Source organism: Populus trichocarpa, chromosome 7 (genome assembly GCF_000002775.5).
Source record: "Populus trichocarpa isolate Nisqually-1 chromosome 7, P.trichocarpa_v4.1, whole genome shotgun sequence".
Lineage (NCBI taxonomy): Eukaryota > Viridiplantae > Streptophyta > Magnoliopsida > Malpighiales > Salicaceae > Populus > Populus trichocarpa.
This window is the reverse complement of record NC_037291.2, coordinates 11411456-11426878: the sequence shown is the minus strand read 5'-3', so window position 1 is coordinate 11426878 and position 15423 is coordinate 11411456. Positions and strand designations below refer to the sequence as shown.

The following is a 15423-nucleotide window of genomic DNA, read 5'->3' as shown; positions in this document are numbered from 1 at the left end:
AAATATTTTTGCCCTTTACCGTGGCACTCCATAAGGCGGGCATCAATCAATGTGTTCATCGAATATCAAGTGACCTATCATAGAATTTAAGGTGATCAATACAAGAAACTGGTCCGTTTGAACAAGTCCCACAGTTAAGAAAGGAGAATGCACAGTATTTCTCAGAAAACGCTATACCCTCAACGGTTCTTGGTAAAGTCGAGTAAAAAACGCAAAAACATGGATCCCTGACAAGGTAATTAGAAGAAAAAAGGTCCAAAAAGGAAGAGAACAACTTTAGTAAAGTATAGAATGATATTACTTGATTTTGCTCCAACAAACACAGCTCATGGACTGTTTCCATATATATATAGATCATCTATTTCGCCTAGAAAAAGGTTCTTGGTCATGATGAGCCAAAGCAATCGGGCTACATGAGCTCCGTAAAATAAACAGCAAAATCCATACATAAAACATTAATGAAAATATAACACAAATATTACATTACAGAAAAAAAAGGCATCACTTAACCACAGGATTAGTGAAAGAGAAAGGGAAATTGGGTGGTTGTTTTTTGTTCCTGAACCAAACTACGTCCACTGTTATCTTCTTCCACTAGCTCACTTGTATTCCAAAATCATGTTGTTCTCAGGAGCTAACCCAACACAAGCTCTCAGTATGTTCTCAAGCATTGCACGCTGCTTTGACAGAGCATTCACCACTGGTGTGCCTGGTGGAACCTGTTTATTTATTTTTTTCACGTTACATACAAGTTAGTCATAAGCCGCCAGTGATAAAGACAATAAATCTGATGGTATTAAGATAATCTGACAGAGACAAAGAGAATCCTCTTAACCAAGTCTAGATTCCCATGATTTCATTTACACGTAGTTACTAAAGACTAAAGTAATCCAACAACTTGCGTCAGAGCGAGTTCATTGGCATGAACAATATAAATGAAGTTGGTGGCTTTTTTGTCGGGTCAAAAAAACTAAACCCGACTCCACATTTCCCTTCATTTCACTGAGAGTTACTAATACAACCCAAAAAAAGCAGTAGTTTAAAAGAGTAGAACTTACAAGAGGAGCCTTCGTAAGGTAACTGAGAATAGTAGCAACAGGGTGGAAAGAGTGGAACTTGCCCTACATAGAAGGAAATTCATATCAGTACAAGTCAATCCACAAAGAATCTACTTAGTTTGCTCAACAAAATCAAACAGGATTAAAAGTTCAGTTTAAGAAAACACACCTCTGCTTCACCTTTGAACTGGATCCTGGTGCTAAGCTCTGCAAGAAGAACCAAATCCAGGATGATTGGTGCAGCCAAGAGGGAGTCTTCACAGGTGTTGTGCATCACAATGGTGTTTTGGCCACCCATGAATATCTCTGAGGTGTACTCATCCATAGCTCTCTTGCTATCTCCAACATATGGCACATACTATACAAGTGACACGCACACAGAAAAGAGCAAAAAAGTAGATTAGCATTGCAAGAGTAAGAACTGAAAATTAAAACCGAAGGTAACGGTATAACAAAAGTGAGATTAATTACCTTGATGACTACAACATGGTCAGGGTGTTCACCGGGCTCATACAGAATTCCATTGCTAGAGACCATGTCATCAACAACATTGCTCTTGGAGATTTCTTTGGAGCGGAAGGTTTGAGGTGCTGAGAGGTTCATGCCATCATTGTTTCCCAGATGGTTGTAACTCACTATTGATGTTGGCTGAATCATCACAATCACAAACACCCCCATCAGTTCAACACGATTAGCACAAAAAGTTATATAATTCCGCTTTCTTAATATATTATATACCTTAATACCGGCCCCAACAAGGAAATCAACCAGCACAGATTTCATCTTGGTCTGACCACTCTTAAAGTCATCTCCACCAATCAAACTGTTCCTCTTAATAGCCAGATCAATAAGTCCTGTAGTTATCAGGAACGAAACAAGGTTAAACTTCTAAACTTTCTTAATAGCCAACAATATTAGGCCTTCCAAACAAATGATGGGATTTTACGGTTAAGAACCTGGAACAAAAGTGTTTTGTGGGCTTCCATTGATGAAAGGTATATTTTCATTAATACAAGCCAGAGCAAACAAGGTTGATGGAGATATCTCTGATTCATCCTTCTCCACAGCAGCCAGGAGGTTCTCCATGGTGTCATTTAGCCCCACAGCAATATTACTGTACCTCTCTGTGTTGGCAGTCCACAACACAACAACCTTGTCCACCTTGTTTTTCTCCTTAAATTCCCTAGTTAATTATAAAAATGCATGATGGCAACAATTATTTTTCCATATAAGGAAGAAGAAACCTTTTTTTTTTTTTTTCCAATCACAGAACCAGAAAAGGTCCCAGTAATTAAAATGCTACCTGATGTCTTCCATAATTTTCTGAACTTGTTCTTTCTTGGTGCCTTTGATGACATTGTTAGCACGTGAGCCTTGATTGGCAGCAATGAAATCAGGGTCGTAAATTCCAGGGAGGGGTACCATGGATTCCATGTAGGGCCTCAATTGCTTTTGCAAGTCAATATCGAAAACCTTGGCCCTCGCCATGGCATCTGCTAAGTTCATGTCACTTATGTCCCATCCCCCAAATACAATGTCATCTGGGTTCACCTGTATTGTTTTTTAACGTTTCAATATTAATATCACAATAATTCTTTTCTCTTTTTTTTTTTTTTTGCTTAAAAAAATCATTGTTGATTATCATAATAGTTTAGAAATATTCATGAATTAACTCAAGATATTCTAAAAATTGGAGAGCAAAGCACGGTACATAATAAATGTTAGACATATGTATACCATGGGGAGCAAGCTCTTGAATGGAGCATAAATCTCCTCTCCATTGAAAGACCCAAGTCTGATGCTTGATGCCTGGGTAAGTGATCCAAAGTAATTGGCTTGCTGCACCTTGTCCTTAGTTGCCCAGGAGATTCCTCTGCAAGGCATTCAACAACCCACATCATAAAATTAATTAAAAATCCTACCATCCAAAAGAACCCAACTTTACGTCCTTAATTCATAGCCAAACTTAAATAAAAAAACAACAAAGAAAAACATGAACTCACTCTTTGTTGGCAATAACACCTCCAGTGAGAGTTGAACCATTGTTTCCTCCCCACCCCACAAGCATAACACTGCCAGGAGAAAAAATTAAAACAACATTTCAAGATTTTAAGATCAGCCCACAAAAGATTAGCTCGCGCGCACACAAAAAAGTAAAAAAAAGAAAGAAAGAAATTAAGAAAGAAAGGGGTTTGGTATATAGATGCGAACCCTAGTTTGGGGACACGAATGTCAGTCTTGAATTCATATTGGACAGTTTTGGGCTTGACAGTCCATTGATAAGAACCATTTCTGTTCTCATGAACAAGTTCAGTGGTTTCGTAGTTGTAAACGGAATGAATCTCATCCTCTATGTACTTAACGTTAGGACTCTCAACCTTAAACTTCTCAATAAACATTTTTGCTTTCTTTGCTATAGAAAAGAAAAACAAATATCACGAGATCAAAGAATGAGAAAACAAAAATGGAAACCAAGACTGCGTTGCCACTAATCTTAACTAGCCTCTGACCCTTTCTTTCTTGTGCTCCATCAAGAACCACCCCGAGCGGTCTATAAATAGGGGAGATGAGACCGCTTCCCGACACGTGGCGTCACGCTAGGATGTGGGCCTAGGGGAACCAACATTACTTTTGTTTTTGTTTGCACGGTGGTCTCAACTCTCAACTATGAAGGAAAAGAAGGGTTATGAGTGTTTGTTAGTGGTTATTTTAAAAATATATATATATTAAAATAATATTTTTTATTTTTTAAAATTTATTTTTGATATTTTTAAATAATATGAAAATTTTAAAAAAACAAATTTAAAATAAAAAATTATCTTTCAAAGTTTCATGAAACGACACAAACTGCGAAAATTGCTGAGAGAAGACAAAAGAAGAGTGATGGGACCGCACGTATGAGAGCGACACGTGCGAGAATACAGAGACAAGTGGCTGCACTTTCAACGTGGCATCATCCTCTGAGTGCCAGATTTTCTTTCTTGGTGGGGTCCAAAAAATAAAAGGCCCTCAGAATTGTTTCTAATTATCAAATTATTCCACGCACGGATATAGATGGTAGTGTGACGCAAAGTATCTAGTTGGTCATATCCTAACTGGTGCGTTGAAACGACGCGCCTGTTAGACGTTTGAGGATAGAATTTTCGCAACTGCCATGTAGATATATTGGCGAGGTTTTAGCTATCTCTCTCTCTAGATTTTGTTTTGTTAGTTTAAATGGAAAAAAGTAAATAATAAGGGCTGGTAATTAGCAGTATTGGGCCCTAATATTTAAGCTTGTTTTTTAAGCTATTTACCTTTTGGGCCGGGCTACCTTTCCTTGATTAGGGCTCTTTAGTTTTAGTTCTTAACAAATACGAGGTTGAAGGGCATGGACGCAGACAGTTGGAGGGTCAGGATCACGTGATATTATCCAAAGGACAATCATTAATCAACGACCACTAAAATTGGTCTGTGGTGGACGTGAGCTCTGTGAGCATGAGTGGCTCCTCTCAGCATAAAGGAAAACCAGGACCCCAGTCACCCATGTTAGTGGGACCCTCACATTCTTGCAGGTTAATTGGCCACATAGCATTTCACCAGATAAGGGCAAATTTATATTATTTTGTATTTAATTTTTATTAAAAAATAAAAATAATAAAATTTAAACTCGTAACTTCAAGAATCTATGTGATATCATATCAAATGAAAAAACGTGTTCCTTGCGGTAATTTATCACTTTCATCTCATAGAGATCACATAAAGAGGTTTTGTTGTTTCACTTTCAGCGGAAAGTAGTCTACATCCTAGCTTTTGCAAGGTATACTCTATTTTTGTTTTTTTAGTTTACTTCATGGCTGCTGCTGTTTTTCTTTTTCTTGGTAGATTGTTTGAAGATGTAATTGAGATTGTTTTTTAAAGTGTTTTTTTATGCTGGAATGCATTAAAATGATGTTTTTTTTATTTTTTAAAAATTATTTTTGAGATCAGCGCATCAAAACGATCCAAAACACATAAAAAATAAATTTTATAAAAAAACAAAATTTGAATTTTTTAGAAACGCGGTTTGCACACGTTCCCAAACAGTGCCACCTCGTTATGAAAAAAATAGTTAATTATAAGCAATTAAATAAAATTATATTTTGTATGATTTTGATTTTTAAATTAATTTAAGTTGTTTTTTTAAATTTTTTATTTAGAAAAGGATTATAAATAGATTTGATGTGAAATAAATTTTTAACTTTAAACAAAATTGATTCTATTAAAGATTTTAACTTTTAACTCGTGCTAACTTTTTTTTGTTCAAAAAACTGTTTTTTACTGAATATATTTCTTTCACAAGTTATTTTTAAAAAATAAATTTTGAATTATAATTTAAAGTAGAAAACCATTATCCATAAGCCATACCATTAATTGGGATATATTGTGTTTAAAAAGGGTTTTTTTTTTTTTTTTTGGATAAGCCAAGGGAATTCCTAAAAATCAAAATACCGAAGAGAGAAAACCAAGGCCAAAAAAAAAAAAGAGCTAGGGAGCAGCTTAGAAGAAAAGAAAAGAACAAAGAAAATAATTATTTTCTATTTCGTTTGAAGGAACACAATTAATCGTGAATTTATTGATTGAGGTTGCCTATGAAGTGATGATGCCATTTCACAGCTTGAGGAGAAAAACTTCTTAAAGATTAAATTAATATTCTCTTTTATAAAATCTTAAAGAATAAAGAGTTAAAAATCTGAAAAGACTACGGGGAATAAATTTTCTGTATTTCTTTTTTTAGTTTTTCACTGTTATACTTTAGAGTCATACACACGTACATATTATCTTTGCATTTCTACCTACTAATATTTATAAAATATTATCACAAATACAATTTGAATTTAAGTTTAAAATCTCGCACCTGGTTCATGATCAGTTTATGTTCTATTGGTTATTGGGTTAGACTTGATCTTTTCAAAAGAAATAAATCTAGTCTAAATATTTAGAAAAGATATTAAAAGAAGTAATTGTTTTATTTACTTACATGTATAGGGACATAACCTATATGAAGAGGTAAGTTTTATTGTTGAAAGAATATAGTTCTCTCTTTCTTTTCTCTCATCTTGGACTCTTTACATTAACTTGACAAGATTTACAAAGATGTTTGTACTATGAAATATCATTTTGGTTCTAAATAAGGTAATTTGCACTATAATCATTAAAGGCAAACCACAAACCCCTTTCAAGACATTGTTAAAAACCTCTAACATATTAGTGGTCATATTTCCATAACGATAACCGTTATTATATGCTATCTCTTTTCAAGACCTTTTGTATGTTGAGTGTCCATGTCTCATTCCGTTCAATCTCAAGTTATTTTCTAATTTGATCATTTCTGTCAACCATATTATTATATATAGTGCCCATAATACTCTCCCAAATATTGATATATCACCATTAACCACCTTGTAACTCAACAACTATATTAGGATTTTATTTTTTAGAACTAATTGCATCCTAAACAGCATTTGAAAAGACTACTCATGTGGTCCAAACAACCTCTTTAATGTTTTCTATTTAGCTAACCAAGGCTTTTATATGATATATCATACAAAAAATCTCTACAGATAGTAGTTTGAATGGTTACAATTTTAATACTTATTTCAGATTTGACAATGGTCAACATCATATTAGCAATAAAATAAGAGTCAACTTGATGGTAGGCTTGCATAACCATTGAATTGTTATATATGTAGGGCTTTTTCAATTTTAAAATCTTAAATGAATCAAAAGTATTATGATATACCCCACGTTATTACCATTGAAATGATGATTTATGCTTACACTATAATCATACATAAGTTATGGTTGAATGTTACACTTTGTATTGTACTGGATTATTTACATACCACTATTTAATTATATTAATTAAATCATTCTCGATTCAAAAAATTTGTCTAACCTCTAACTCAGTACCTAAACTTGAATTCCTATGACTCAAAGCTTAACATACGAGCAGACCCACTAGCATCATCAAATCTAAGAACATAAGGTCTTATTATTGGTTTATTGGCTCACCTTGATTATTTTCCTCAACTAGGGTAGTGATTGAAGTGTGGTAGCGGTCGCTTTTCAAAGTTTTTTTCACTAGGAAATGTATGAAAATAATTGTTTTTTATTTTTTAAAAATTATTTTTGACATCAGCACATCAAAACGATCCAAAGCACAAAAAATTTAATTTCAAACAAATTGTTTTTAAAAAAAAAACGCAGTTTCAATTGCAAAAACAAATACCTCCTATGTCATTGACATGACATTCATCTTCCTCATCACTATATCATTGACATGACAGTCATCTTCCTTATCACTTGGTTCAGATTCATCATAATGATACAGAGCCATTACCATACCTAACCGAGCTTCTATATGTATAGTTTATTGAATCGATGTTAGGTTCATTGCATTACCAATTGTCCTAGACGTACATGTTACATGTGTTGATTATGTGGTTCTTTGATTGTAACTTAAGACTCAAGTCAACTCCAAACTCGAAGAGTTTTCTCTTTTAGGTTTTCTATTCAAGTGGAGCTCTAACATTTGCAACGATCAACCTAACCATTGCAATTAAACTCATGTCACTAGTAATGGACGTACTGATAAAATGATTAAGATGACCTTCACCCAACACCCTCCAAGTAATATCAACATACAAATTCCAAGTGGTCTACTTTCCTTGCTAAGTTTTGAAATTTAAACACTTCCGAGCAGTGAATATACTCTCAACAGAACAAAACAATGGACGGCTCTGAAAAGAGTTGTCGGGAAGCAATAGATGATTCAACAGAGGAAGCTGATTTGCTAATACGATCCAGCAAGAAGGTCAAAATTGGAGATATCAATGGACAAAGTTACGTGGAAAAACTTATGGGAGAAACTTCGGTAAGACATGAAGAGGATGAAGACAACCATTTCAACGAATGCGTATATGATGATGATGACGACGATTCTGATGAAGATGACTGTCCGGTAATTAAACTTTCTATGGAGGAGAAAAAGAGAATTCGGGCACCATGGAAACAAACTCTTATAATCAAACTCATGGGTCGGAAGGTGGGATATATGTTTTTCATGCAACGTCTGAAAAATATGTGGAATCTCCGAGGAGACTTTACATTAACAGACTTGGGCAATGACTTTTATTTGGCAAAATTTGCCAACACTGAGGATAGAGAACATGTATTATTTGGAGGGCCTTGGATGGTGACGGATCATTATTTAACGGTAAGAACATGGCATCCTAATTTTGACCCCTTTGAAGCAACAATTGACAAGGTAGCAGTGTGGGTTAGATTGCCAGACTTGGCATTGGAATATTATGACACTTCGGTACTGTGGAAGATAGGGAACAAGATTGGAAAAACTCTAAAAGTGGATAGAACTACCTCAGTGGGTACGAGGGGGAACTTTGCAAGACTTTGTGTGGAGGTGGACCTCACAAAACCATTACTTGCTAAGTTTAAACTACGCCGGAGAATTAGACGTATAATGTATGAGGGACTACATCTAATTTGCTTCCACTGTGGCCAATACGGACATAAGCAGGAAATATGTCCTCATATCGCTCATGAGTCTCAAGATGAACCAAGTGAAAAGGAAATGACTGGTGATTCCCTCGGTTCTCTAGTTAGACCGGAAATCATGGATTCCTATGGTGCATGGATGATTGCTGACCGGAGACACCGTCGGCCTAGCAAGAAGACCGTGGTGGAGGAAAAAAGAGGAAATGGAAAGGGCGAAATGATAGCCGTAAATCTCGGGAAAAAATTAAAGAGCACAACGGCTGGAAGTTTAATTGTTTCTGCCCGTTATGACGCATTGAATGCGAGTCATGAAGATTTGGCCGAGAATGAAGCTGGCAACAGCAGAGGAAGTGGAATTAAGGAAAACGGGACTGGAAGCATTGAAGACAAACAAGGAGATGGGAGGCCATTGGGCCATAAGAAGCAACGGGCCATCATCGGCCCAGGAGAACAAAGAGGAGAGAAGAGCCAGCAAGTGAAGAGCCCAAACGGTGGGCTGAAGAATGGGAATGAGAGGGCTGAGACCGAGATGGCTGGGACCGAGAGGAGTGCGCAAGTGAAGAGCTCAAACGGTGGGCTGAAGAATGGGAAAGAGAGGGCTGAAACCGAGAAGGCTGGGACCGAGATGAGTCAACATGTGAAGAGCTCAAACGGTGGGCTGAAGAATGGGAACGAGAGGGCTGAGACCGAGAAGGCTGGGACCGAGATGAGTCCAAAAGTGAAGAATCCAAAAGGTGGGCTGAAGAATGTGAATGTGACCGAGAGGAGCAAATTTGTAGCCCCTGTGTTGATTCAACCGAAGTCAGTGAAAGGAAAGGCGAAGGTAACCGGACTGGACACGGAGACAAGGAAGAGGGATTCTAGCAGCTCAAAGGAGAATTCAAGCAGCATGGCGCCGAGAGAAGAAATGGTGAGACGTGGGTTTCGAACAAATCATGAATTTTACAGGAGTGGAACGGAGCAATTTCAACAAACAAGGGTGCAGGAGATGGAGCCACCAGATAAGGAAATCCTGATGGAAGAGGGAGCAGAAGTAGGGGAAGAAGGAGAATTCATGGTGGTTTCTCAAAATTCTGAAGATGAGATGATGGTGGATGTGGGAGATTCCCTCATGGACAACACAGGAGGAAGATGAATTTCATCTTAGCTTGTAAGTATATTTCTATCAAGTATTTTATGAAATTCTTTTTCTGGAATTGTAGAGGTGCAGGAAGTGGAGAATTTTGTGCGGTGATGCACGATTTGAGGAAAAATCATAAATTTCAAATAGGGGCAGTAGCAGAGCCGAGAGTTAGTGGGTTCCGAGCTGATAAAATTATTGAAAAACTGAAATTTGAGTCTAGCTTCAGAGTTGAGGCTCAAGGGATGTCGGGTGGATTATGGTTGATGTGGAATAATTCGAATGTTAATGTTAAGATATTGAATTCTTCTCGGCATTTTATACATGGAAGTGTTGATGAAGGGAGCAGTGAGGCTTGGTTATTTACAGTAGTTTATGCTAATCCGAATGCTATTTTAAAAAAACAGTGCTTTGAAGAAGTTGCTAATTTGGCTAGAAATGTCAGATTACCATGGATGGTTATTGGGGATTTTAATGAGATCCTGATGGATACGGAAAAATCCGGGGGAGTTGGAGTAGATAATCGTAGAATTCATCGTTTTGCTAAATGGGTTCAAGAATGTAAATTGATAGATTTGGGCAGCAAAGGTCCGAAATACACATGGAGAGGGGGTATTAGAAATGGTTATATGCGGGTTCAGGAAAGATTGGATAGGTGTTTTGGTAATGCTCAGTGGAGGCAGTTGTTCCAAGATGCTAATGTGTTAGTTCTTCCAAGGGTTAGGTCAGATCACCACCCTATCTTGGTAGAGCTCAAGGAGCAGAGAGTTATAGTTCAAGGAGAAGGAAGACCGTTTCGGTTTGAAGCAGCCTGGCTACAACATAGGGAGTTTGCAGAATTCTTGAAAAATCACTGGGAGACGGATGCAGAGGTGCCAACAGCCTTAGAAGGTTTGATGGTGCAGTTGAAGATATGGAATAAATGGGTGTATGGCAACATTTTCCAGAAGAAAAGAAAGGTTTTGGCGAGATTAGGCGGAATTCAGAAAGCAATAGCGGTTAGAGGAAATCTGCATCTGTACCAATTGGAGGATGACCTATCGGCTGAATATAATCAAATTCTTAGACAGGAGGAGATTCACTGGTTCCAGAAGTCAAGATGTAATTGGATCTCTTTTGGAGATAGGAACACTTCCTATTTCCACACGAAGACCATCATCAGAAGGCAAAGGAATAAAATAAAAGCTTTGAAGAATGAGATGCAGGTTTGGGTTTGGGAGGAAAATAAGTTAAAGGATATGGCTAGGGAGTTTTATCAAAAGTTATTTTGGCAAGACCAGGAGGAGACTCGGAAAGATATTCAGTTGGAGGGTAATTTTCTGATTATTGATCAAAACCATATAAATCAGCTAGAAGCCCCAATTCTAGACGATGAAATTAAGGCGGTTATATTTGGGATGAAGCCTTATAAAGCCCCGGGACCGGATGGGTATCAGCCAATATTTTATCAGTCTCAGTGGCATGTGATTGGCCAATCTGTTTGCAGGTATGTTAGAGACATTTTTACAGGCAATAAGGACATGTCGAGAATAAATCACTCATATTTAGTCTTGATTCCAAAAGTCCAGATGCCTGAGTACCTACATCAGTTTAGACCAATTGGTCTTTGTAATGTGATTTTAAAGGCATTGTCAAAAGTAATAGTGGGGAGACTACAAGCTTTGATGCCGAATCTCATCAGTGAAGTGCAGAGCAGCTTTGTGCCGGGAAGACAAATTACAGACAATATTATCGTTGCCCAGGAAGTCATTCATTCCATGCGCAAGATGAAAGGTAAAAAAGGCTTTATGATGATTAAAGTGGATCTTGAAAAAGCTTATGATAGATTAAGCTGGAAGTTTATCAGAGAGACTCTCATTGATGCTAGACTTCCTAGTGATCTAATAAGAGTCATCATGCAGAGTATAGAAACACAAACACTTAGTGTGCTGTGGAATGGAAGTGCAACTCAGAAATTCAGTCCTAACAGAGGTATAAGACAAAGAGACCCGCTATCCCCATATATATTTGTTTTGTGCTTAGAAAAACTTTCTCAACTTATAAACAAACAGGTGGAGGATAATACTTGGAAGCCTTTTAGAATGAGAAGGAATGGGTTGAAGATTTCTCATTTATGTTTTGCAGACGACATGTTGTTGTTTACAGAGGCAAGTATGGATCAGCTGGAGAGAGTTACTAAATGTCTTGATACTTTTTGTGCAGCGTCGGGGCAGAAGGTTAGTAATACAAAGACAAAAGTATATTTCTCAAAAAATGTATCAGTCTCCTTGGCGGGTGATATTAGCAGGAGAAGTGGTTTTCAAATCACTAAAGATATGGGGAAGTATTTAGGGGTGCCTTTACTTCACCAAAAAGTAACTAAGAATACATATAGTTACTTATTAGACAATATGCAGAAAAAATTAGCAGGTTGGAAAGCTAGTAATCTGTCTCTGGCAGGGAAGATAACTCTCTGTAAATCTGTGCTTTCCACGATCCCTTTATATCCAATGCAAGCTGCTGTTATCCCCAAACATACGTGCTATGAGATAGAGAAAATATGCAGGAGATTCATATGGGGTCAACAAGAAGGTAGAGACAAAATCCATCTTGTGAATTGGAACAAGATGTGTCGGTCGAAGGAAGAAGGCGGGATGGGGTTAAAGAAAATGAAGTCAATGAATAGAGCCTTTTTAATGAAATTGGCTTGGGGAATGATGAAGGAGAATCATCTTTGGGTAAAAGTTCTAAAGGACAAGTATATGAGCACTAGGAGAAGGGAAGGTAATCCGGTGGCAATACCGTCTGACTCAGTGTTGTGGAAGGCCATTTGTAAAGAATGGGACACGGTGAACCAGAATGCAACCTGGAATGTAGGGAATGGCAAACGGATTTTATTTTGGAGAGACAGTTGGTTGGAGAGTTATGGGCCTATCATTAATCATTTAGAGAGGGAGGTGCAGGTAGAGACTCTTGATTATACGGTGGCTGATATGGTGGACGATAGGGGCAATTAGAAATGGGATGTGTTTGCCCATCTAATTCCTATGCAAATTGTGATGAGCATTGTTGGATACACTCCACCAATGCAAGATGGAATAGACGACACGGTGGGTTGGGATCATTCTTCAAATGGAAAGCTTACAGTCCGAACTGCTTATATGGTTTTAGAGGAAAGGGGGGAGATGGATCAAGACCCTATTTGGAGGTTGATTAGAAAGTGGCAAGGCATGGAGCGTATCAAAGTGTTTCTTTGGACGGTAGCCCATAATTCTATTATGACCAATGACCTGAGATATCGGAGACATTTAACAGCTAATAGATTTTGTGATCATTGTGGTACTGAAGTGGAAACATTAACCCATGCGTTGCGCGATTGCCCTAAAGCTCGCAAAATTTGGGAGGTGTTCGTAAAGGTAGAGAATAGAGAGTTATTCTTCAGTCAAAATTGGTATGCATGACTGGTATCAAATATGTCCGCCAGAAATAGAACTACGGATCATGGGGCTTGGTCGTTGGAATTCGGAATAGCTCTATGGTATATTTGGAAAGAAAGGTGCAATAGAGTTTTTGGAGTAGATCAGGGTAATTGGTTTAGGGCTATTCTTGCTATAAAAAGAATGGTCCGGGATACTGAGTTTACTCAAAGGCATGGTAATGATGAGGGAAGAAGCAGTAAGGAAGATACTCAGGTTGGGTGGAAATACCCACAAGAAGAGCGGATCAAGCTAAACGTGGATGGATGCAGCAAAGGAAATCCAGGAGTGGCAGGTGCTGGAGGAGTGATTAGAGACCATTTGGGAGCGTGGATAGGGGGTTTTGCAAGGAATATTGGTATTTGTTCGTCAGTTAATGCAGAGTTATGGGCGGTCTATGTTGGGCTTCAACTTGCATGGGATAGAGGGTTTAGGAAGGTGGATTTGGAATCCGATTCCAAAGTTGTAGTGGGTCTCATTAATGGGGATAGTGTGAGAGTGGACAGGAATTACAATATAATTATGCAGATTAAAGGTATGTTAGGGAGGGATTGGGAAGTAACAACTTATCATGTGTATAGGGAGGCCAATTGTGTGGCCGATTGGTTGGCAAATTATGGGCTAACTAGGGATTTATTAGACAGGGGATCAGATGTGTTAGAAGAACCACCGTCGGGGCTTTATCCCTTATTGTATCATGACCTGATTGGGTCTACTGTTACTCGTTCAATTTAGAAGGGCTTATTAGCCCCGATTATTACCAAAAAAAAAAAAAAAACATACAAATTCCACCCTATCCTTCAACATACTAAATTTTTAAGTTCATTTTCTAATCTCAAGCTACATAAATCGGTATTTTCTCCATGGTCAGTGATATCATTATCGCTATCGATGATTTTATCATTATAATAACATTACATTCCCACTATAGAAGATATATTCTTTGAAAATCACAATAAGACTCAATGCTAATTTATTAATATAGCAAATTATTCAAGTTGCATTAAAAAAAATCCAAAACTAATGAAAACCATAAACGAAATCCTAACACTAACATAATCAACGCAATATAATTCATTGATTTTTCTTACTACTTAAGAAAATTTATACACTAAACTAATTCTATATCTAATTAATGTCAAATTATAGTTAATTTAGGAAAAATCAACAAAAACCCTAAGTTAAACCCTAAAACTCTACCCTAAAAAATATATAATTTAGCCAAGCAAAATAACAAATTAATAGAAGGTGAAGGTGAATATACCTCAAATTGGTTAAATGAGGCTCTTGTTTGTGGTGATAACGGCAGCAATAGCGGGGTGGCGAGGGACTGGTTGTTGCTATGAGTGGATGGCTAGGGAGGGAACCAATAGAAAGAGAGAGAGGTGAGATTTATCGCGGTAAAGGGAGAGAGAGGTTTTTTTTTTTTTTATGGTGGAGAGAGATATTAGGTGGCCTGAGTTGAGAATGGTGTTCAGAGAAGAGAGAAGGTAAGAGAAGAAAAAAAATAAAAGGAAAGAAAAAGAAAGAATTGGTCTTAAAATAATTAATCGAGATGTTGTCCATGTATTACATTCATGACCAGTGATTATGTATAATATATATACCATCTATAGATACGTATACATGTGCTACATGAAAGTCTTATTAATTAAGCATATAATACATGAATGACTTGTATTTTGTGACAGAGTAAAAAATATTTTCTCAACAATACTCCCTTATACTAGTTTGGAAAATAATTTGGTCTCCTCTTAGAAAATAAAAATAAAAATAAAGTCTACCTTTTGTATGTTTTGCCTAATTTTCCACAAACTTTAGTTCCAGTGGTTTCTATCATGATTTGATTGCACGAAACACGTTTTGATCCCAAATTATTTTATACTCTGTGATTGAACTGTCCCACGGCCCCACATGCCCTAAATTCTAATGTCCTTCATCCTTCAATTTATTTTATCCACAATTCTTTCTTCTTCTTCTTCTTTTTCCAAAGTCAATTATTAAATATTCTATTTAGAGCAATGCTTTTCATTTTGAATTAATCAATTATTTGATGGTTCTTGTCTCTCAATTAAAACTCCACTCATCAAGGTTTGATATTATAAATTAAGAAATTAAACCTATCCGCGATATGACCATTTCAACATTAAAAAAAAATACTCTAAAAATAAATACCAAAGTCCTTTCACTCTCAACAATTATCAAGTTAGTCAAATGAAAAGTTTCGTTGTACCTAACTATTTAATTTAAAGCG

General features: G+C 36.9%; 1 protein-coding gene across 1 annotated transcript; it reads right to left on the bottom strand.

Moving 5' to 3' along the window:
• Window positions 1–275: 275 nt before the first annotated feature.
• On the bottom strand, window positions 276–3593 carry LOC7456922 (inositol-3-phosphate synthase). The gene is made up of 10 exons (XM_002310544.4): window positions 3270–3593; window positions 3062–3130; window positions 2796–2931; window positions 2362–2609; window positions 2015–2241; window positions 1797–1912; window positions 1530–1706; window positions 1228–1416; window positions 1059–1121; window positions 276–719 (listed from the first exon to the last, which is right to left on the bottom strand). The coding sequence occupies exons 1-10, from the start codon at window positions 3455–3457 to the stop codon at window positions 600–602; spliced, it is 1533 nt and encodes a 510-aa protein (XP_002310580.1). The 5' UTR covers window positions 3458–3593; the 3' UTR covers window positions 276–599.
• Between the last annotated feature and the right edge of the window lie 11830 nt (window positions 3594–15423).